Source organism: Mesitornis unicolor, unplaced genomic scaffold, assembly GCF_000695765.1.
Source record: "Mesitornis unicolor isolate BGI_N332 unplaced genomic scaffold, ASM69576v1 scaffold8022, whole genome shotgun sequence".
Classification (NCBI taxonomy): Eukaryota; Metazoa; Chordata; class Aves; order Mesitornithiformes; family Mesitornithidae; genus Mesitornis; species Mesitornis unicolor.
In genome coordinates this window covers 6514-31009 of record NW_010168447.1, presented here as the reverse complement: position 1 = coordinate 31009, position 24496 = coordinate 6514, and the positions used below count along the sequence as shown (strand labels likewise).

The 24496-nt window shown below is 37.7% G+C and overlaps 1 protein-coding gene across 1 annotated transcript in view; it reads right to left on the bottom strand.

The window, feature by feature from the left end:
• Positions 1 to 24385, bottom strand: part of MEF2C (myocyte enhancer factor 2C) — a gene marked incomplete at its 5' end in the record, with an annotated part of 35909 nt that extends 11524 nt beyond the window's left edge. The window contains 5 exons of the mRNA XM_010179010.1: positions 317 to 489; positions 14920 to 14967; positions 16120 to 16306; positions 24043 to 24180; positions 24242 to 24385. Of these exons, the coding sequence (XP_010177312.1) occupies positions 317 to 489; positions 14920 to 14967; positions 16120 to 16306; positions 24043 to 24180; positions 24242 to 24385 (690 nt within the window). The remainder of the gene's footprint in view (positions 1 to 316; positions 490 to 14919; positions 14968 to 16119; positions 16307 to 24042; positions 24181 to 24241) is intronic.
• Between the last annotated feature and the right edge of the window lie 111 nt (positions 24386 to 24496).

Here is a 24496-nt window from a genome sequence, read left to right as displayed (position 1 = left end):
CCTTGGTAACAAATCTAGGATGGGCTCTTCCAGCTACTAGGAAAGAGAGTGCAGAAGTTTAGACTGTGCAGGACACGGTTCCTATTTTGCAAGTCAACAGAAAAAAAGGAGGAAGCAAATATGGCTTCATAAAAGCAATCGAACAGGCCCTGCCTACATCCTCAGCTTGATGTCAAGCCTTAAGGTTACACAGAAAGACCAAACAACCAAGAATGTGGAATGTTTCTCTGCTGATTTTAGTTGCTTGAGCAGGCCTTCAAGTTCCTAAATATCTGTTATCTGAGGGATATTTAAAAAAGTTTTGAAAATGCATTACCACTGATGGCATAGTATTCTTGCTGCCAGGTGGAATAAGCACACGGAGATCTGGTTTACGGTTGTTCATTCCCAAATTCATTGGAGGCGGAGATTTTGCTTGCATATTCTTGTTCAAATTGCCAGGTGAGACCAGCAGACCTGGTGAGTTGCGGGGGTTGCCATATCCATTTCCTGTTTAGGTCATAAAAAAAGAAGAAGAAAAGAAAAGAAAACACAGAGAAAAGGATTATAAACTTCAGTATATTTCTTAAGGCTGGACTAAAAATGACTTGACTGAAAATGTAAAATATAAGACAATTCAACTTAAATATCTGTGTGATGTAATGTATCTTTACAGGAAAATACAACACATGTCACGTTTGGAACAACTAGTCTTGAAATGCTTTCTCTCACAGCAGCCGACATCTCAGTGATGGGCTGAAATTAACTTGATGACACAACTCTGTTTACAATACTATAGTACAAAGCACAATATACTGTGTGCTCAAAGCAGCCAAGAACTAGTGTCTGCCTTACAAGAGAATCAGGCAAATCAGACAATCCTATGGCTTAAAAAAATGTGAAAGCTGTGCTGTGTTTTCTTGACAACTACAGAGGATTCTGCCTTGCCTGACTCAGCCCTTTCCAGGTCATGATTTTGTTTTGTTTTCAAACAAAGGATGAGTATAGCAGGGCTATAATTTCCAGAAAAGGCAGGGGGGAGGACTAAGAAGATTCTTAAATGTTTTTGGCTCTCTTTCACCACACTTTGCGGACCTGATTCTGTCAACACGAAAGTCAATAGGAGCAAGAGCATAACCTTATTTGGGAAATACTACCGTATCTTTCATCTTCATCTCTCTGCTCCTTTCTGCAGGCCCCAGAAACAATTCTGACAGGAAAATGCTTCATTTGCCCTTTTCAGAAAAGGGTTTCCTTCTCTCGCCCCATAGTACTGACAACTGAATATCCATAAGGTTACTGATGCACCGTTCCACTAAAAATGATACCTTCCTATTTCATCCACCTAATTTCACCTCTTAAACACACCAAGTCTGGGGAAAGAGATGACTTTTTGGTGTAGCATTGAAATTCTGCACAGGCTTAAGAGAGATACTGTCCATTCATAGAGAGGGAACAGCATGAATGTGACTAGAGAAAGAGAAAACTTTCACAGATAAATACCCAGAAAACAAATGCTAGAGGAGACTTTCTGTTCTAGGCTCATCTTTTGTTCATGGCTCACAAGCTGCAACATGCAACCTAGAAATAATTTGGGAAAATGAGCTGGTGCGTGTGGCAAAGCCCTATGAGTTAGAAGCCCTGGACCTTCAAATTTATCTGAAGTCAGTGAATTTCCCAAAGTCAGTGAAGAACTCAGTCTCACACTTATTTTTTTTTTCACATGTGAAATGGAGTTTACAGCAATAAAGGACATAAATGGATTATGGAATTAAATCTGATAAAGTCTATGAGGTGGGCATAAAAATGACAGTACGTGAGAGTGAATCTGTCTTCTAGTTAGGATAACGAAGCGTGTCCAAGCATGACCAACTTTAAATCAGATTTTTAATCCACAAGAACATCAGCTAATTCTATTTATCAGATCAGCAAATCCACAGGAAAAAAAGTCTGTCAAAGGCTATTAAATACAAAGCCACCACTTTGGGCTCTGGAAGACCCTGTACTGTGAACACTAGGCTTAGGATGCAGGAGAAGTGTCACAAGGTGACTGACTTCCATATCTGTGAGGTACCTTCAGTCACTGGTCTGGTCTGGCTTGTTTAGCCTTATCCTTTTTATTATAAGGATCTCCCAAGCCTTTGCAAAAAAGAATTAAGATGAAAATTTAGAAGCACTAAGATAACTTCAGCGATTTGGTATTAAAATATTTTTCATAGTTAATCTTGTTGTTTATTTCCTTAATAATATCCTAACGGTTAATGAAATAAAATGAGTTAATGAAAGAAAGTGTATTTTACACTTATCAAGCTAAAATAGCAGAACACTGTCAAGAATTTTCCATTTTGTGTCAGTAGGCTTTTTTTTTAAACAAACAATTGCTCTCAACATGGATTCGATGCATATTATGCTTTAATTAATGATATGTGTTACTAGAGGCGGTGAAATTAGAAGGGATGTTTTGAGTACACAACAAACTATAGTGCCTTTTAAAAATGGAACTTTCACAAGCTGAATACTGAAAAACAGTAATGATGTGGAGAAGTGATCAACTGAAGCAAAAGTAGATTTTCTCTGGTGCAGGCTCCATACAGGAGTTGTTTTACCAAAAGGAGGCGAAACTGCCTTGTGAAATCTGTTGTATGACAAGTATTTGTCCATAGAGTGAAAATGAAGCTGTTTAAAAAACTAGTCTGTATTTTTTTTAAGTTCTACAATATACAACCCAAGACATTTAATGAAATAGCGTGCACTGTAATCTGTTTCCATGATTGTGATTTTCAGAGAACAGAAACCCTTACATGAGAGAACTCCCATATTCTACAGAAGAGTTAATATAATTTTGTTAGAAATTAACAGAAAGAATGCATCCACATCAAACTTCACTCTTCAGAAACTGTCGTCTGACCTTTATATTATTTACCTTCTGATGTAAGATATTTTGAGCAGTGATAACATTTCTTACATTTATATTTTTAGAACATAAAATTATTTTTAAGAACTACTGCAATCTTCTCTTTACCAGTGGATGTCTGCTGTTCATGGCATATTATGCCAGCTAGCATTTTGGAGCCATATAATAACCATTCCTCTTTCCAGTCACCAAATTGTTATTCTTTTGGTATAAAGTGGATTCAGGAATGTAAGACTGTGGACTTTAAACCAATGATACAGAAACCCATCATTTGAAAATCAATGATGAATGCATGCATGCGGTTTACAGTTAAGAAGAGTCTGCATTTAAACCAGCTCTTTAAACCGTATCCTCTTTACTCAGAAAGCTGCGGCCTGCTCTGAGGCAGCTGTCCCACCTTCAGATAAATCCACCGAAAAGAACGGCCTCATTTACATTCAGAGGCAAAAAATATATAAGACTTCTAATATACAAATTAAGCCTTCCTTCATCCTATACTTTAAAATTACACTCTGCCTGGACAATTATCAATTTAGATGTGACTGTATGCAGAACATCGCATTCCACTATCCACTTGAAAGCGCAAAAATTATATGTCATGTATGAATGGATTTCCTGATTATAGATTATAAGAAAATGAAAACCAGATGGATTTTAGAGCAAGTTGGCTTTACATTTTTACTTGGTTAAAAGCCATATTTTTGCTGGAATAGAGCATTTTTAAACATTACGGATATAACTTGTAATGTATAATGAAAATAAAAACAGTAGATGAGCAAGTTTTAAAGGGCATATGTCAGAATTTGTAAATTTACGACATTTTCAATTCATGAAGTTTTCAGAGAAAATAATTTTTCCTCGTGTTGTTTGTTATACTGACTTGAAAGAGTAAAAATATTTTACACAGAAAAGAGCTTGTTTCTAGACAGAACTAGTGGAGCAACACGCGTCATGAAATGCAGTGCCAGACTTCGTATTTGGACTAATGGCAGAATATAAAAACAAATGCTTTCTGAGCATAGAATGCTCTTCTTGGGCATGTTTCCACATTTTCGTATTAGGCACAGGTGCAACTGACTTTAGAAGGAATTCTGTCCAAGTACAGCCTGCATGATTAATCCCAGCAATATCACTTTTTTAAAACATCCAGAAAAGTTATTTTTCTGCACCAGCAGTTAGTCAGTCAAGAAGAATTAACAAAATATATTTCATTTGCTCATAGAAAACTATGATTTGAACCACGTTACAAATTCACGTACCACTGTCTTAAATGGTCACTTCCATGTTTTAAGGATTTAAGGGTACTAGTAGGGCATAAGTTTATTCAGGACAGGACAGAGAGCAAACTTCTTTATTTTTCATCCACCATTAGTAACATCTGTAACTTACATGTAGTTTTGGTCATTAGTATTACAGTGGTTGCAAAGTGGCTGTGATTCCTGATAATCTCTGAGTTAAGGCAATAATTCTGTACTGATCATTTAAGACAGGAATCTTTCCATGTGTTACCTTAACCTTAAATGAGGAAAGAATAATCTATTTCTGCAGCCCTCAACATTCTTGAACAGCACTGTCATGAGTCAAAGTCTTCAAGTCGAAAAACTGCAAAATTTTTTTATTTTGGTTTCTTAAAGTTTTGATCTGTCATGTTCTTACCTGTTTCTTTTTAATCTGTGATTTCAAAGATACAAAAATACACTGAAAAAAACTCCAACCTCTGTGGTAGCTCTAGAAGAATGAATGCCAAGACACACAATTTATATGTCCTTTCTTTAAATCTCTCTTTCATTTACTCTAATGCTTTTCATTGACCATACAGCTTGAGAATTTACAAGATTTTTAGGAACCTGCGTGCCTATTTCCCATTACTTTCTATAGGAAAAAAGCTTTGAAATTCTCAGAGGGGTTTCAATAAATACTATCTGTCATTTCATGTTTCCAACAAGTGTTTACTCCTAACTGTGGAAATAATAATAATTCTTCCAAGGAGAATATGTACATTCCATTTCATGCAGGATACCTGTTTTTCACTGGGTTATGTTAAATGCATATCCCATATATACACGATGTTATGACTGACCACCAAGCCTCTCAAAAAAGAATATTAAATTTAGAATAAATCTATACAAACATGAGAGCCAACTATTTTACAATTTACTTCCACTCCAAAATATACGTCTATATAAAAGAATCAATGCCATAATAGAAATTTTGCCAAATTTATACCCAGTTTTGCACTCTTCATTCAACTAACTTTCCCACTTTCTGGAGGAATGGCAAGTGTTCCAAATAGTAATTAAAAAATGATGAAAAGGTTCTTTTTCTCTCTTGCTTCTTATGTGTATTTTTTATTTTAATGCATACACTATTGAAACAAGCTATGGTTTACCCCCAAACAAAACAGACACCAACAATAAAGCCAGAAAGCTGTAATGGTGTTCATCTAAACATAATTTTTAAAAGAGATAATTGGAGGTTCTTATTCACATGTTGCACGTGAGTCATTTCACAGTACATGACCCCTACTGACTGCAAGTGACAGAAGAAAAACAATCTGCAAATACACTTGCCCAGAAAAAAGAAAATCTTTAAGTTAAAGTAGCTGCCCATTCCCACAACATTACACTAATGGACCTTCTTTACTGAATTACTGGGAACCAACTCAGATAGATGTGGTATATAAAACCTATTGACTTTGTGTGAAAGACTTCTCAAGCATCTTGTGAGATAGCTGATTTTTGGACTAAAATAGGATGCAAGTGCTGTGAGTGCATAGACATTTGGAAGAATTGAAAGAGAATGAGGATAAAACTATCTCAACAACTCTTTGTTATAGTTTTAGAAATCAACCACTTAGAAATAATGTAAATAAAAAGGGTAGAGATTCCCTCAATAATATAAGGCTAAGTTGATAGTCAAGTCTCTTTCTAACAACTCACTCATTCTTGCTGTGCAGATTGCGTAACTGCAAACGGGAAATTATTGCTCCTTAAGTCTAAAGCCATGTAAAGGGCTGTAATGGCACTTCAGCTGTCCTGCACTGGGAAAACAGACAGTATTGGGGAATCACGAAAAATACGGCTAGTGTTGTAGGCAACTTAGGTGTTCATGAGGTGTATGCCACCTGCACTGGGACTGCACACAACCAAAGGTTACAACGTGCATCTCATTTCGCGATTCTGGGTGTTAGATCTCATTTGGGGACCAGGAAAATCACCACTGTTTCCACTGCAGCAGAGGTAAACAATCTCACTAAATTTCCCAAGGAAAACTGTGTCTACAATTTGTTTATATTTGCAGTACATTATGAAGAAAGTTATTTATTCCGTAGCTCACATTTTTCAGTTTTGCTATATTCCTGGGCTGGTTCAAGTATTTAGGCTCAGATCAGTAGGCAGATACTTAGGCAGTATGGGTCTTATTACTAAATATCATGTTCAGTACCATTAACAGTCCTCTAACCATCTGCCCCAGCCCCCAGGGTGTCCCGGTGGCATGTTCCTCACCACAAAATAATTAAAACCCAGCTCTTCCTCTTTAAATCTTCATGTTGAGTACTGTCAGCTACCTTAATGAACTGTTTACATGGATGAAGGAGTCAAAATTATTTCTAACCCTTGGGCTACTGCCATATAAAATTTGGAAGATCCTTGCAATCTGCTCTACCTGGAGTATTTGCAGGTGCACACAACTATTGCTGAACAAGGGCACAAGTATACCATACTGCAGCAAAGGGGCTCAGATTTCCCTCAGGACAGAGACAATGCTTCGCAGGCAGAATGTGGAAGCAAAGAAGTGGCTCTTTGGCGACTTGACATTGTAGAACACATTGCAAAACACATTTCTGGAAATCTAAGGATATGCCATGAATCTAGGAGGCCTCAAATCTGAGATGTTTTTTCAGTCAAACGGAAAAATAGATGAGTTTGTTTAAACGTAGAATGAATGACCATGAAAAAAGAAACCTGATCTGTGTATCACAGACCATTACACTTCATGCAAATACTTCACTGCTGAGTCAAGTGCATAACTAAGTACGTGGCAAACTAACCTGATCACCAGCATTGCGGTTATGTTTTGTTGCTATCATAAGATCCGCATTTAAATGTTTCTAAAGCAGTTCTTGCACTAAATACTCTTCCACTTTAGGAGTTTACACCTTAATAAAATAAATGTAAAGGTGGCTCCTGACTGTCTACAGAATTAGCCTACGGCTACCCACATAAGGAACTGTGAGCAACCCTTCAAAACATTTCTTATTGCAATTAAATTTCACAAGCTGCAACCAGATATTTCAGCTAATCTCTGGACTGCCTCCTTGCAACTTTTGGAACAGTGGTATATCACATAGGCAGTGAGGTTGCAAATTATAGACTCTTCTTCAAGGAAGACCATCTTTATTCCTCCCTTTTTTGCTCGGTCAAGAAGCAGAGCAATAGATGGTCCAAGTCCAGGTCTTGTTTTCTGTTTGTTAGTTTGTTTGTTAATTTTGCATTAAGGTCTCTCCTCAGCCTCCTTTTCTCCAGACTAAAGAACCCCAGCTCCCTCATTCTCCCCTCATAATTCTTGTTCTCCACATCCCTCAACAGCTTTGTTGCCCTTCTCTGGGTGTGCTCCAGCCCCTCAATGTTCTTCTTGCAGTGGGGGGCCCAAAACTGAACACAGGATGTGAGGTGCAGCCACACCAGAGCATCAATAGCTATGCCCATATCAAAACACATATATTTCAACTTCTCTTGTTTGGCTTCAAGATTCACCTAGTCAGGAGAGCTACTAAGTTGTAATAATTGAGAAAAATAACCTAAGAAAATTACACAGTGGTCTTCAGTTTTGTGCTTTATGAATATTACACTTCTGTAGTTCAAACATGTGGGCACTGCACAATGAGCATCAGAACCATATTCCTGTGTGTTGTAAGTTTCTAAAGTCCAAAAAAAATGTCAAGGATCAGGCAGTAGCTTAAAAGTGTCCTGCCATGGTAAAACAGCTGCCCTGCCCCTGCCATGGTGCTATTGCGAGGAGAGGGTACAGTGCAATGCCCCCAACCCCGTGCAGAGCTCCTTCCTCACTCACTGCTCATGTTTACAAAGGTCAGTCCATGCTCTGGACTAGCGATAAAGTGATCTTCCACACTAACATTTAGGCTAGCAGGGGAGGTCAACACCAAACACTGAGGGTGATTTTTAGTAGTGTGTATCTGAAATTTAGTTTGCATTACAGCTTTTGCGAAAACCTTGCAGTAAGCGGCACAATCCTGATCTCTTAATATGTGCAGGATGCACAGATCATATCTGAACTGCACCTATCTGAGATAACCCCCTCTTCAAAATATGTTTTCAAGACTCAGTGGATCACTTGTGACTATAAATTAATTCTTATTTCAGTGAAGCAATAAAATAACGCATTTCAGGAGCATGTATCTTCCATCATCTTGCATACTGGCTGAAAAATATGCTCTTTTCTAGTCCTGTTCATGCAAAAAACAAAGTATTGTTCTTTTTAAAAAAATATGTTAGCTTTTTTAGAGTCAGAAGAAAGGGAAAAAACCCTGAGTTATGTCAGAGGGGAAACTACATTACTGAAAAATACAATCTTTTCTGAAGATATATAGGAAAAAGATATGAGCCTGGGAAAAGTAGAAGACTTATTTCTTCTGCTGTCTGCCTGAGTGAGAGACCATGACAAATCATCCGCTTTTAACAGATTATTTGCTGATGGCAAATAATTTCCTTTTTTTGGGTGTTTGAAATCAACTATCATTTTGGGGAAAAATGCTTTTAAAACAAAAAATATTTCAAGACAAGAAGTAATTTCAATTATAAACTGAACACATTATTTGAGAATGTACTTTCTTGCTTCCCCAAAGAAATTATAGAAACAACTGTTAACATTTTTTTTCATAAACACGTAATTACAGTTAAATTGTTGATTCTTGTTAAATGTACAATTATTAAAAAATGAAGAATGCATAATTTAAAATTTGATGTCAGGAAAGTTTCAGGACTCCATGATATATACTTATATTTTAACCTTACCAATGTTACTAAAACAGTTATACACCGAAAAGGAACGTGTTTTGCACGTAGATAATACTACTTAGCTTTGTTAAGAAATTTAAGCAGTTGCAAAGAAAAGATCAGTAACTAAGCCATCCCTGTCCTCTCTGGATTTTATTTCCAGGAGACTGTTCCAGCTGCTATCAAAGGAAAAATCATCATGCAAGAGGTTTGGAAAAGAAATGGAATGTATAGACTGAACACCCTAATTGAGGAATCATGTTAAAAGTTAAAGGGCAGGGGTCACATTAACTTAAAACTGCCAGGAGCTTCCATGTGTGGTTAGAGCCCCAGCTACAAGAGGTTTAATGCATTTCTTGCTTTCCTCCTCAGACCAAAGTCACTGCTGCATTCCAGATCCAGGAGGCATCAACTATCTCTTTCAGGACTCAGGATAGGCATGAAATCCAGATGTTTGTTAATATGTAATGCCTTCTTATATTATTCTGAATTTGAACAAGAACAGCAGGCAACAGAAGGCTGTGTGGTGTCTTAATAAGCAAGAATGCACAGACAAAGAGACCAGCAAAGTCCCTGTATCACTGAAGTAAAACATAAAATTCCTCCAGACCTCACAAGAAATAGGATTTTATCTAAAGGATCCAAATTATTCTTGAGGAACATTTGAAACTGCTTGTTTTTAAAGGAAAAGAAGTCAATCACTCCTGTCTTTAAAATCCCACTTACAAAGAACCACAGTTTGTATGACTCACTTAATTATTCATTACATGTGAACTTAGGGCTTTCTCCCTTTCAATCCTTTCAAGCTGTCTTTTTATAAATACAAATATTGAGACACTGTTGATTAGAGAGATGACGAGACAGAGAATAACTAAATAAATTACTAAGTCAACACTTGCACAACTCATGGAAACCTAATAAAGGCCAAATTTTCACTGACATTTTCATTGAGGACTACTCAGAATGAGCTTACGTGGATCTCTTAATTGGTAAAAGGTCACAAGTTACCTGAAAATAAACTCATCCAATCTTTGCATATGACACCCATTGCAAGATATTTTGATTTTTACTTGGACAGCAGTATCTGTCCTTACAAACTTATTCTCAAAGTTTCACTGGTATGATATTTACCTGGATGAAAAGAGTCTGACTAAGCTGTACAAAACAGATCAGTTGCTTAGGGTAGAAACAGGACTTAATTTTGGAAAGGCCTATGTTCACTGCCTACACAGATATGAAATTCAGGTAGTGTTAGATAGACTATTTCCTTCATACTATGTATTAGAGCTGTCAAACAAATTCTAGCGTTCTTCTAGCTTTATCACAAAGCTCCTACCTGTAGGTACTTCCCTTAAAACACTGATAAAAGAAAGTACATATCCTTCTTATGTGGAGGAAAGCTTGGAAAAGGAACAGTTAACAGCATAATATGAGTGGAAAAAGAGAAAAGGAGAGCTGTTATGTTTTTCATTTCTTATCCCCCTTCATGGTTTTAAGCCAACCTGCCAATTTATGAATTCTTATTGTTTAGATTTGGCACTGTGGCAGCACAAACTCTGCTATGAGTGACTATCTGTTCTTTCTTTTGGACTGTAAACTTCCTCGGACGGGAATTATTGTTTACTGCACTTCTGTACTGCATCTTGCTCAATCTTTGGATCAGAGGTCTGTGGGCGACTGCATTCATCGAGTAACAGGGGAAGGGCAATGACTTACCATGCTCTCTGAGACAAACCCAGTCCTAACAGGTTGCCCACAAACTGTGGTCTGGGAATCATTGTTCTAAGCTTACTTGTTTATTTAACATATTCCATACTTGTAGCCTAAGAATTATCTTCTCTTGACTTTGCCACGCATTATTTCAGGGAGCAATGGAGAATATTTATGTAACCTTTTAATTTTTTTTTAATTTTAGTATTAGTTTGCTTATTTATATTTAGAGTTTCAAAAGACACTAATGTAGCTAGGTGCCTTTGAAATCCTTGCTTATTTTTGGTACTGCTTGTAGGCCTATTTGGGCAGATTGCTCCTTTTTTTAGTAAATCATTCTTTTTTGAGAATATACAATCCAGATTGCTCCTACCCTGAGTGTTTATAAATTATAAAACCCCCTACTATTACATATATTCCCATGTGGCTTGAAATACTAGCAGAATATATAATATGCTCACCCACAGTCAGTACAAGACCAAGAAAAGAAAAAGGAGCAGGAAAGCACTAGCAAATTATGATATTGGCTGGCAGATCCAGGACCTCAGCTTTCAGAAGATGAGAAGGCAACTGTTAGCTTGTGGTTAATTTCCAGAAGGAAATGACTAGCTGCTGATTTATAGGTAAATACAGGATTCAGATATTGAAAAGACATGGGACGAATTTTTCAGAATGAGCTACTGATCTTTTCAGTTTCTAATGATTCTAAAGAACAGGTTTAAAGGCAGTTTGAGGATGCCTGAATTTAAGAGAACAAGAATTGAGCCCCTCTGTAGAGCTCCAAGTACTTTTAAATATCTTGCTCCTTTAGTTTAATGTTAAGATGGAGGCAGTACGAAAATCAAATAGTGAAATAAACACGCTATGGGAAGTCAATAAACAATTAAAGCAAGTACATTTTTTACTATACCCATTCTGGATTTAAAACTCGAGATTGAATTTTCCCTCCAATTTTATTACTTACAGTGGTTTAAAACATAAAGAAATGCTGTTGATTTGGATGATCTTATTCCATTCAAAAGAAAATTTAATTATAAAATACAAAATGACATAATCTGAAAACCATATAAAAGTGAAAACCATAACTCAATCTAAAAATATAACTCAGTTTGCAAATAAAAAGTTTAAACTACAAATGCAAAGAAAGAAATCCCCTCATATGGCTGTATTTTTAATTGAAAACTATTGAACTATTTTAAAAGTTTTAATCTTTTATTTGGTTTTTAACATAAATATTGAACCACTGACTAAAACTTGACTTCAGATAATTTAAAGTACTAAAACTTCACTGACATTATTTATTTCTGGTGAAGTTACTGTTAAGTGGTTTTGTTAAAGACTATGGTCTCTAAAAACCAAAAGAACTTCACATAATCTATTAAGTAAACAGGTAACACGTCACTCAGTCTTCATATTAACTATGCGGTAAGCTAGAAAGCTTTTAGACAATACCAATTTTGGCCCAAAAAGTTATTGTTCTTTCTTTCAATCAAAGGTTTGGTTTGATTGACATTACTGTATTTATAAGTTAACAACTTCACTAAATGTGAAGATCACTCCAATTTTTTTGGCAGTTGCTGCTATCACATGATAGAAAATATTCAATCAGTGTTTGTCTAAGAACAAATTTACTTTAACAAACCTGAGATAACCCTGGTTTAACTTAAAAATACCACCGATGGTATTTAGTTGTGTTGGGTAATAAAGAAATAGTCAGCATTTAAAGTTCTATTTATGTCTTGGGTTGACTCCCAAGGTAAATTGTGGATGATTTTAGGGTTATGACTTGAAATAATCCAAACCAACAAAATAACATACTGCTCAAAACACAAGCTTAATGAATCCTTTTCCATTTCTGATATTGCCGTTATAATGTAGTTTGTTATAACGTAATTTGATAAAGTTGTGCAGAAACTAAGGCATGGTGTTAGCAATCAAAAGTAGTTTCCTTTTCTAATGGCAGAAATGAAACTCTTTAGATGACTCTTCTTGGCATATGTTATTTTGAATATATGCTATTTTTGGACACTGCAGAAAAATGCAAATTCATAATGCTCTAATTTGGCCAGAAAGATGAACCCCAACAGATTAAACCACATGATCATGCTACCAGCTTCTAAGATGCCAAATACAAAAAAACACAGAGGTCTCTGTTTCTTGTGAGGAATGATGAACAAAGAGAACTTTTGATGTTTATTCTTCTGCACCCTAAAGAAAGAGGACTGTCCAAAATAGTGCTATTGTGGAATGATGCAACTAAGAGAGAGGATTCAACCTTATAGTGACCTTTTAATCTTCCTTCAGCCCTGTATCAGATTCTTCCTACTGCCCTGCATTTAAGAGATTTAGAAAACACTTCTTTAATGGTGTTTAAAGCTCTTATTGCCAGATAAAGAACAAAGACTATTCATATGATTAAATATTTATAATGCATTCCTAGCAATGCCCCTCATATATATGCCCCTCAAATCAATTGCCTACTCCAAAGTTACATTGCTTGAGAGCTTAATGCATAACACTGCGCCCAGGAAATACAAATTCTTAATTTGTGAGTAAATAATCAAGCTATTCCTCTTCCTACGCTTATATATGTTTTTAATATATTTCTAAGAAAAAAAAATGTATTTAGAAAGAATATAAATTTTCAACTGGCATATTGATATACTGATTTTATTAAGGACAAGGATTATTAAGCCAAATGTATGTGTAGAGGAACTTTCATTTTAGTATGGGCTCCTTTTAAAAGAAAACATAGCCTTCTTTACTAATTGCTTTCCAGCATCTTTTTAAAGGAACAGGGAAACCAGTAACGAGGCAATGATATTTCTTAATAAGCCAGAAGAGGGAGCCCCTTAATAGCGCAATCAATTTTCAATCCCAGTCCCTCTGTGGCTGTTCCTGAAGTTTCTGCTATACATGAGGTTAAAGTGAGATGAAACGCGAATGCTGCCAGAATGAATCTTTCTTTAGCTGTGTTTCACAGGCTAACAAACGATAATTAACAAAACTGTAATTTTCTATCACGCTTTCTTTTTTTTTGAGAACAAAGGAGACTAATAGCTGAGTTCCCATGGTCTGCCTTCCCTACTCCTAAATTAATATAAAATGACCCTTCAAAGCTTCAGCGTGCTTTTAAAGTGCCTTTCTGATACAATGTTGTGCAGTTTTAATTTTACTACAAAAGCATCACACAAACATCTGTGACTCATCTATGCGTGAAGATAAAAGGGGGGTGGTCTAATGCAGGCTGAGAGGAGCCGGGAAGGAAAAGATCACTATATCCAGAATTTCTTCATAAGTAATTCTATGAGACAATGTCAGAATTGTGATATATATCAGCCTCGGTTTATAGGGCACAAAATGGATCTTCCAACTCTTTTTCCATACAGTTCTTTCTGAGAGCAGTCACCCCAGCCAGATTGGATGTGCTCCATGTTTTACCACTCAGCTTATTTTCTTCTAACATATGTGTTTACTTCTCAAACTGAAACAGTAATCTTGCCATTGTCTTTTGTAATCCGTATTTGTAATAATGCAACATTGCTGACATTGCTAACAAACCACTGAGTTTACTGAGCAAAGGGGACTACTCTGACAACATTGCTGTGATAACACAGACCTTAGCAAGTACAGCTCTCATTAGCGAGAGGGAGCAGGACTACAGGGACTAATCTTTTTCTCTGCATGGGTATTTTGAAAATCCTTTCCCTGTTGTGTACCAAAGCACTTAAGCAAATACATAAAACTAAGCTTAAGTTAATTACTGATTATTTAAGTAAATGCTAACAGATTTTGCTGACTGGCAATGGTCTTACTTTGGGCAAAGGCTTGAAATCAGAACTGTGTGCAGTAGATTGAAGTCTAATGAGAGACTCAATATCAAAACCTTCACTCAAAACTAAATTCACAAAATGAAACACTGGAAATGAAATGGAAAGACTCCTTGTGACTTAGAAAGGATCAGGGTTACTGACTTTGGCCTCAGTGGGAGTTTTGCCTGAACAGGGCTATGCAATGATCTCAAAAGTTTTTAAGTAAAGGCCAAAGTGAAGGAAAACAAATATTTGTATTCATTAAATTTGTTGAGGTGCAGGATTTTTGACATTGCTGAAAACAAGCATCTTCCTACTAATAAGAGAAGCACAAATATCAGCTCCACACCCCCCAGCTGGCGGAAATAAACCGATGCCGATCACTTTCTCATATCCCACCTCCAGTATGGAGCTATTTTAGGACTCAGCCTTTGAAGGAAGTCCTTTGTTCACTTAGAAAAATACACATAAATTCTTTTTTCTTTACCTGCACTGGTGCCTGCACCGGTTGTGAGGTCCCCACCCATGAGGCCACCTAGGGGGTTGAAATGAAATACTACAAATGAGCACGATAAATTATAACAGGCAAACACTCAAAACATTTTCTCTAACTTCAAACAGCCCACTCCAGTACCCACCACTGTTCTCCCCTGACTTCAACAGGCATCGGATTAGATCCATAGTCATAAAATTGTAATGTTTAATGTTAGCTGTGCGAGACATTTGCCTTTCAAGGACAAGCAAAATATGTAGCACACAACATTTCATAATTTTATTTTCATGCTTCCACAGCATGTAAAAAAATCAATTATATTTGAAAGTTATGTATCGTGGTCCTTCATTTGAAAACTGTCCTTAGTTCAGCATTAGTTGGAAAAGCAAAAGCTTCCACATAGGATTGGGAAGAAGAGACTGAAAGTTCCTGGATGAGAACATAACTCAGAAGCTGTAATATATATTTACATAGCTTTTCATTTTAATTTCCTCAGCCTGTCATAGACGTTCACACTAAACATTTTTAAAACTTCTCTTTGCACTTGGGGACCTCAAATGGTTCTTTGAACCCAGTGTACTTAAGGATCTTGATGTTGCTTCAGCCAGACAGACTGAATGAACTTAATCCCCGTTTATCCTATTCAGAGGTGAGCCCTCATCATCACCAGAGCAAAGAACAGCCTCCTGCTATACATGGCACTCAAGTACAGAGCTCAATTAACATTATCCATCAAGGAACTTGTGAATGCATAAATAATAACAAATTCTGCATTTAGCCTCTAAACTGATGATTTAAGTAACGAGTGTCCTATTTTACTTGGTTTGTGTTGGCTACATATTTTCCCCTGCCCCTTAAGCTTTATAGTATAGTGAGTTCTTGCATGAATTAAGTAGACAAGCTGCCTTTTTATGAAACAGCAAATTGTCTGCCCTTTTATCCTTTATTGATTTCCTTTAATCTTAGTCAATATCCAGCTTTTTCTAAAACTTTTTTTTTTTAAAATTTATTTTCTAAGTTGGGGATAGAAACCCCTTCGGCTTTTCTTTTGATTTTTCAACACAGCAATTTTGGACAAACTCTTATGACTGGGAAAAACAGTTCTTTTTTCCCAGAGCACAGTTTAAAGTGACCTAAGGCACAGAAGCGGCTGATAAAAGAGCATTTAAAGGGATGGGATTGAACAGAGCCTACCTGTGTTACCTGCACTCGGAGGCCGATGTGTCACGCCAGGAGACATGCTATTTCTTTGCAAAGAAGGATGAGCCAGCGGCAAAAGGTTGGGGTTTCCCAGTGAGCTGACTGGGTTACTGTATACCAAACTGTTGTGGTTGGACACTGGGATAGAAACTGGCATCTCAAAGTTTGGTGGTGGAACAGCCTGTACGAGCAAAAAAGGGAAACAAAGACGAGAATAGTACAGAAGCACAACAGCCTTCAAGTACAGTTACTCTATATTTAGTTCAAATATTTTCTAGTTGGTGGTTAAAATATTTAGCTTGCCCCCCTCCCTCAAGAGTCAAGAGAAGAGTTTCAAAAGAGTTACCACAGCTTTTAAATGCGATTTTTCAAATTACGATTCCATCTTCCTCTAATGTAGCTTGCACACTTTGTAAGAACTGGAAAGTTTTTTCTTTCTTTTTTTTTTTTTAACAAAACCCTGCTTTATGAAGCTTAATTTTCTTTTTCTTCCATTCTGTGAAGTTGTAATTGTTCACTTGTGTTATCTTAATCTAGTGTCACAGATGACTGCAAGATCAAAGGTACACGATTATGATGACTTCATTGCACGGAGAAAAAATTAGAAGGGGTGGAATGCAAAAGGGAAAGCTTTAATTTCAGCTTATGTTGCTTTAGCAACCAGAATGATCCCAAATCACGTTAAAAGCACCAACGCAGTAAATTACTTTTTTAAAAGTTTCTATCCTAGCTTGGAGGGGCTTACAAGAAACAAAGTTCTCCTTAGGGACAGGTAATACAAGAATTTTAGATACACCCCAGTCTTTGCGTTCTTTGGGTTTTATTTATTTTCTTCTTTTTTTTGGGGGGGAGGTGGGGTGGGGTGTGTTGGTGGTGTTTGGTGATGCCTTTTCAATACACTGTTTTCATACTTTTAGGCAGGATCCTCTGCTGAGCCACTTTCCTTTGCAAGAATCCCTTTCAAAAAAGAAGTACATTATAGACCACTCTGGCAGAGAGTGTGAGCAGAGGCAGTACCTGATTCTCACTGTGCTCTTAGAAGGTCCAACTCATGTTTTCTTGGTTGGTTTCTGGGTTTGTTGGATGAGGTTTTCTTGGGTGGCAGATGCCTGAATTTCTTTAAAATTTATGACTTTGGTAGCATTCAAATACATTCCAACTCCCTATCTAATTCTCTTGTTTTTAAAATAATTTCTTGCCTTTGTGAATGAGAAGAAAACATTTTCAGAATTGCCTGACAGTATTTTAAATATTCAAATACCTGAATGCAAATAAAATACCTCTTAATTTGTAATTTAAAAATCTTATAAGCTTCAAGAGTCTAAACCCATCAAAAATTATTTAAACCAGCCTTGCAACATTTTCAGAGGGAGATTTTAATTTTGTTGTTGTCAGCCGATGGCACTGTTAAGTCTTCAAGGACCTAAAGGGAGAACGTTGAGAGCTGGACACGTAATCTGCTGTGTCGGGCAACAGAGGCATCCTGACCTTGTGCCACCCACATGTCTCTTCTCTGTTCTCTTCTCTGGTCAGAGCTGTTGGCTGTGCCCCATGTATTACAGCACTGGCCATAAAATTACGGTTATCCCTTAAGTTTCTTTTCTGTCTTCTTCCCTTTCTAGGGTTAGACATAATTTTGCTCTAAATATAGAGGAGTAATTTTGCTTAACCACTGAAACACAGAGCAAGATCTTAGTTCATGATACGATGTGAAGAATACATTACATAAATGCCTCAGGACTTATTTCGCTTGCAGCCCAGAAGGCAACCGCATCCTGGGCTGCATCACAAGAAGTGTGGTCAGCAGATGGAGGGAGGTGATTCTGCCCCTCTGCTCTGCTCTGGTGAGACCTCACCTGCAGTGCTGCATCCAGCTTTGGAGTCCCCAGCACTAAAAGTACATTGAAGTGCTGGAGTGAGTCCAGAGGAGGCCACAAAGATGATCCAAGGGCTGGAGCAGCTCTGCTATGAACACAGGCTGAGAGAGTTGGAGTTGTTCAGCCTGGAGAAGAGAAGGCTCTGGGGGGACCTTATTACAGCCTTTCAGTTCCTGAAGGGGGTCTATAAAAGAGCTGAGGAGGGACTTTTTACAAGGGCAGGTAGTGATAAGATGAGGGGCAACATTTTTAACCCGAAAGAGGGTAGATTTAGACTGGCTATTAGGAAGAAATTCTTTACTGTGAGGGTGGTGAGGCCCTGGCCCAGGTTGCCCAGAGAAGCTGTGGGTGCCCCCTCCCTGGCAGTGTTCAAGGCCAGGCTGGACAGGGCTTTGGGCAACCTGCTCTGGTGGGAGGTGTCCCTGCACATGGCAGGGGTTGGAGTGGGGGAGCTTTAATGTCCCTTCCAACCCAAACCATTCTGTGATTCAATGTGTAAATTTAGCTCTGAAAGCCTGTACATAGCCTGTGACCTGGATTTTTAAGAGATGGCCATAACATAATGGCTGAGATCAGGTGGGGCACTTGAGTGGACAGACCTGCTGGCATTGCTCCTCAGCCAGGACTGCATGCTGGGACTCGCATCCCTTTGCTGAGAAGATGAAGGGCCACCCAAGGGTACTATTTTCATAGGGTTGATTGGTTTAAGTGGAGGTGAGGAAGAGAGATTTCTTGGGAATCTTTGTGTTCAGTGGGTAAGCAGCAAAAATACATATGCTGCTAGGTCTGTCTAGGGATCCCGAAGCACATTAATGTTTGTGTTTCACAAACAGAAAAATAGAACAAATGACAATGTGATGAAAAATCTAACTATTGAAATATCTTCTTTATTTCTTCCAGGAGAAAACTCTTTTTGCCTGCATATATTTCAAAGTTGAAGTCCAGATCAGTAGCTTCATAGGTGGCTTATTTTTCAAATTTTTTATAAGGTACTTCACACAACGAGTACCAGTGTACATCACAACTGAGGTCTAGGGTCCTTGGAAATAGGTTCACATAGCATAACCTGAAACATTCTATCAGTCTGAAGATATGTTTTGAAGCAAGACATTCTCCTCACTGGCCACAGTAGGACCCAAGAGGATCCCAAATCCCAGGTAAGTCAGAAGTGCATGGCTCCTCTTGGAGCTCAAAGTCAGCTGCTGCTGCTAGTTTCTGGCTTTTCAAAAGGTTTTAGCTAGTGAATCCACCTGAGGATAAATGTCTTATCTCCACCTCCAGCCTGATGTGAGACATGAATAAGCCAACATGGAGTCTCTTGTTACTGCAACGTTCAGGGCTGTGATGGAGATCTCTCTGCCTGGTGGCTTTAAGCATATGATCCTGCTTGATTGAGTGTCAGCCTGTGTCAGACTGAGTGTCACCCACTGGGGAGAACTTTGAACAGTATCTTCTTCACCTCTGTCATGAGATCTGTGAAATCTACCCTCTGAGCCTGGGTAGATAGCTGATGGCACCAATATTGTCTGTATGTTCTTAACTTATTTTCCAAATCCAAATGTCTGTTGAGTTATCTAAACTAAACCAAATGCAAATCTGAAGGTCTCGACAGTTCTCATCAGGCTTTTTTTTTGCTTTCATCATTATACTCTGTCTTTTTTCCATGTGCAAACCAAACCCTTCAAGGGCTGGAATCTTCTTTTTCTACTTTAGTACAGCACAAAAGAGCTCCAGTCGTGGCTGCTCTTGCAGCTGGCAGTCACACTAGTCTGGCTGGACAGGGTCTCATGAGGTGATGTAAAGGGTCCAAAGAAGGGCAATGGAGCTGGTGAAGGGTCTTGAGCACAAGTCTTATGAGGAGCAGCTGAGGGAGCTGGGGTTGTTTAGTCTGAAGAAAAGGAGGCTGAGGGGAGACCTTATCGTCCTCTATGACTACCTGAAAGGAGAGTGTAGAGAGATGGGTGTGGGTCTCTTCTCACAAGTTACAACTGATAGGACCAGAGGAAATGGCATCCAGTTACACCAGGGGAGGTTTAGGTCAGACCCTAGGAAAAACTCCTACATAGAAAGCGTTATCAAAGCCTGGCACAGGCTGCCCAGGGCAGTGGTGAATCACCATCCTTGAGTGTACTTAAAAGCCATCTAGATATGGTGCTCAGAGACATGGTATGATTTATCACTGAAACATACAAACATTGCTGAAACAGTTTTTAGCTTTCTTTTTGTAATTTTAAAAATATTTTTTAAAGTAGTTAAATTATTTTTTTATTTCTGTAGAAGTGTTTTAATTTTCTCTATTTTACCTACTGTCTGGATACAGTTACATCTGTTTACAGAGTAATTTATAGGTAATTTTATCAGGTCAATACACACTGTATCTGGAATGTAGCAGTTTTTGTTTCCTCTCCTCAGTAGTCAAAGGTTAGAGAGAGAAGTTTGATAAGCACCATGATTAAACAGTAAGTTTCTAGCTGCAGTTTTGCTCCGGTCGCACAGATTTTGTTACAGTCTTACACATCCCTCACCAAGAACTGCAGCCTCCTGCAGCTTCCCTAGTCATTTGTGGTGCTAAGTCATGGGGCATATGTATTCCAGCTAGGCCTGATGGACATTTAAGCTCATGATGCACTTGCGTAATATCTATACTAGTAAATTAAACTTGCCTAGGAACTCAGGCCATCTGAGGCCACAAAGCAGTGCATGTCCATACCATTAAGCTTTCTCAACCTCAAAAACATCATGACTGCATATAAATTGACAATTGGGAATTGTTCCCGGCCTGGGCTAACAACCAAACAGAGCTAAGAAATTGTTTGGGAGAGAGTTATTTGATGGTGCCAACAGCATGCCAGGGACTGTTCACACAATTCAGGGCAGAGATAAGCACCTCCTGCTGCCTTGGTATGTTCTCTCCCATTTGCTAATTTACTAATATAGACAAATCCTTACTCTCATGTGCATGCAGCTTGCTGCATTTTGCTTTTTTTTTTTAAATTCCCTTTGCCTTTTCTCCTTTGGACACAAGTGCCAAAGAGGGCAGATGGCTCACCTGAGAGGACAGCGCCAGCCTACAGCATGCACTGTGTTAGATGCGTGCTCCATGAGCTGTGGCACATTGTACAAAGCAACGTGGGGACTCAAAACCCTTGGAAATTAACAAACCAAGCATTTTGTGTTAAATATTGTTTTTATCCCTCCCATGTTCAACCAGGCCTTCATTTATTTAGAGACAGAGATACTTATAGCTCCCTTCTAGTGGGCTATTTCTGTCTCCTCTGCTTTCATCACTCTTATGAAAACTACAAATAAATGTCTAATTATTATCAGATGTTTTAGAACAATATAAATACTTATCCACAGAAAATTATCTGAGGAAACATTATTGGCCTTAGCTGTTGGGAGCAAAAGCCAATTCTGTTTTCATTTGGCAGCAGCTTTATTCTGTTACAAGACGAGGCACAGGCATTGCATTGTTTTATATATTTTGTAAGTAGTGATTTAATGACTTGGTGACTTTTTGTTCAATTTTGCTTTCTTCCCCCCTACTTTCTTGGCTGCCTTTGATGATCACAAGTAGATGAATATAACTTCCCTGAGTCCTTTGAAGTTCTAGTGATTTGTACAGTTAAGGATATTAATGTATACGGTAGAATATATAATATTTATATGTAAAGATATAAATTTTTATTTACAAATTTTCATTATATACTAGCTTTGAGCTCCATCTTGCCCACTACATCTCGGCTTATGCCAAGAGAAGGAGCTCCTGTTACATTAGAATAGGACATCTAATGGTTCTTCCTTTGTGGTAAGCAGCTTGATGCAGCACACAGACCTTCAGCTCTGCGTGTGACGCATTCAAAGAAGGGATATCCTGTCTTACATGGAAAGAAACACTAACGTTTTGCAGAGCTGTGTCTCTGAAGCATCTCTGAAGTAATTTCACAAAAAGGTAATACACTGTACCTTGTAACATCCCCGCAAGGTAGGAAGTTACATTATACCCAAAATACAGCTCAGGAAACCAAGTTAATCACACGTTAATGGCTGAAGTAGGACTATATGTGACATAAAATGGTTAAATTTAATGGGAGCAACCAGATTGAATGTCCATTAGTTTTTGGGTGGGCAACAGTAATGTACTGTGTTTAGATTAACTGTGTTGTTTCTAATTCATAGAACTTTCCTAGTTTTATAGAAAAGATTATTTTCCCAAATGCTTGTGGACGTAAAGAAAGTGATAGAACTCACTACCACAGGAATGAGTTTTTTTTTCCCAAGGTTTTTTTGTTTTCATGTCTCAAGATTTCAAATGGTTTTAACATGTATGGCTTTGTTGGAACAAAGACAGGTAGCATGAGAGAAACAGAGGATTTGAAGGACCAGACCAAACACCATTTTCAAGGTGGAAAAGTTGCTTGGTTATATCCTATCTGATGGAAAATTCCATCACTTTGATCTGAACAAGCCAAAGGTCATCCTTGTAAGAGGAAAGGCCTGGCAATTGGTAAGATTTTGACATGAAAAAGGATTAAACATTCCGGCTTATAACAGTCACCCTAAACGTTGCAGTTGTTGCTCGTCAAACTGAGTTCCATCCTGAGAAACCAAATTCATGGTGACAGCTTTAGAACTCTTTTTTTTTTTCTGAGAAAAACAGCTATGAAAAAGAAGCATATAATAAGGGAAGTAAAAAAGGATTAAATATATATATGTACTCCTCCCTGGTATTTTATATACATGTTGGATATCCTTAACCAGCCATTCCAAATACTAAATTATCAAACTTGGTGCCATTCTGGTCTCTGGGAAAATCTTTATTATTTACTTTTTTTTTCCCCCAAAAAATACGTTTGCAAATATCTTTGGATTTTAATTCACTTGAATGAAAATCTTTCTGCTGAGAATTAATGGAAAGAACACTTACACTGGATGAGAAAGCCTGAGCATCCTTAAGAGGTAACCTCAGCTTAGGTATTAGATTTTGTACATACAGTTGACTAGCACTACAGAAGTTTGCTCATTCTGGGTATACAGACATTCTTTTGGCAGCTAATCATACGACTTACATGTGAGAATGAGGAATAAACACATCCAAAATGATCTCCTTTAGAAGCAAGCAGTTACCTGTGCAAATTCAGATGCTCCTTTGGACCTAGGCAAATCTTTGGTTTGCTACTTTCTTTTGACACGCATTTGGAAGCAGGGACAAATACAACCTCCAGACCTCCACATTCTTTTCATCAGCTTTATAAATGTAATACTAAACATAATGACAAAGTATTCTCCTCTTGTATGTCTTGTGGAAACAAAATAGCACATGCAGAGTTATTTCTCTTAAATATCTGGCAAGGCATATGACTGATGGTTAGAAATTTTGACTTGGTTAAAACAAAATTTAGCTCATGTTAAAGCATTAAATAAATGCTGATGAGGTCAAAGCAAATGCTCTGATAAAGCTGTAAAATCACCCCAACACACAAACATGTCTGAATCCTACCATTAGGCTCTCATGCAGTCTGTTTCTCTGCAGCGAGCAAGTAGCTGTAACCCTTCAGTGCTGCAACTGAGTTTAGCAGAGACACTTGAGAACTGAAGTGGCACGCACAGAACGCACTAATTGCTATGTATAAAGGAATTTCAGTTCTACATAGTTTTTTCTATGTCACCACAGAAAGTGTTCTGTGGGTTTGTTAGCCTGTCCACAAAGAAAGATTTCCATCGTTATTTTTCAGATATAATTTGGGTGAGTGGTGTGGTAAAACAGTTCTGTAAATCAAGTGAATATGATGTATATATGTATATTTCACTTCCTTCTGTAGGTTTCACCTATAGTAGGCTTTGTCTGTGTGTCAGAGGTAGAGACTTGGAAGAAAAATATGTTGTGTGAAATTTTCTGACCACAGTGTTTAATTATATATCGGGCTATTAAAGCCTGTTTCCAGCTGAAATGTTTTCCTTAAGAAGCCAGAACTGAAAGGGTTATTGTTTGTTACTGCAGCAGTTATCAGCAGACAGCCATCTAACCTTCGGTACTTACAGGTATTTTATGGCTCTTGATCATATTATCAAATTCTTCATTAATTTTTTTGTATTTTTCTTCAGTGCGTGGGGTGAGAGCGTAAGAGGAGTCAGGATCGGGGCTTTCACAACCTTTGTTTTCTTTCTTGTTCAATGCCTGCCAGGTTCAGAGAAATATCAAAAAGTAAAAAAAATGAAAAGGAGCTCAGAGTACTTACACATAATCTTTGTCTGCTGATCATTAGATCAATATCTTCATTAATTTTTCTGTACTTGTCCTCAGACTCAGGGCTGTGACCTACTGAGTCGTCTGCATCGGGGTCTGGACTGTCACAGCCATTAAGTCCTTTCTTTCTCAACGTCTGAAATACACAATTTGGAGAGTTCAATCCTTGACACAGGCTGCAAGAAAGACTCAGCAGTGTTACAGTAATACAAGCTGCCCAGCAGTGGAAGGTTTTACATTGCACTTT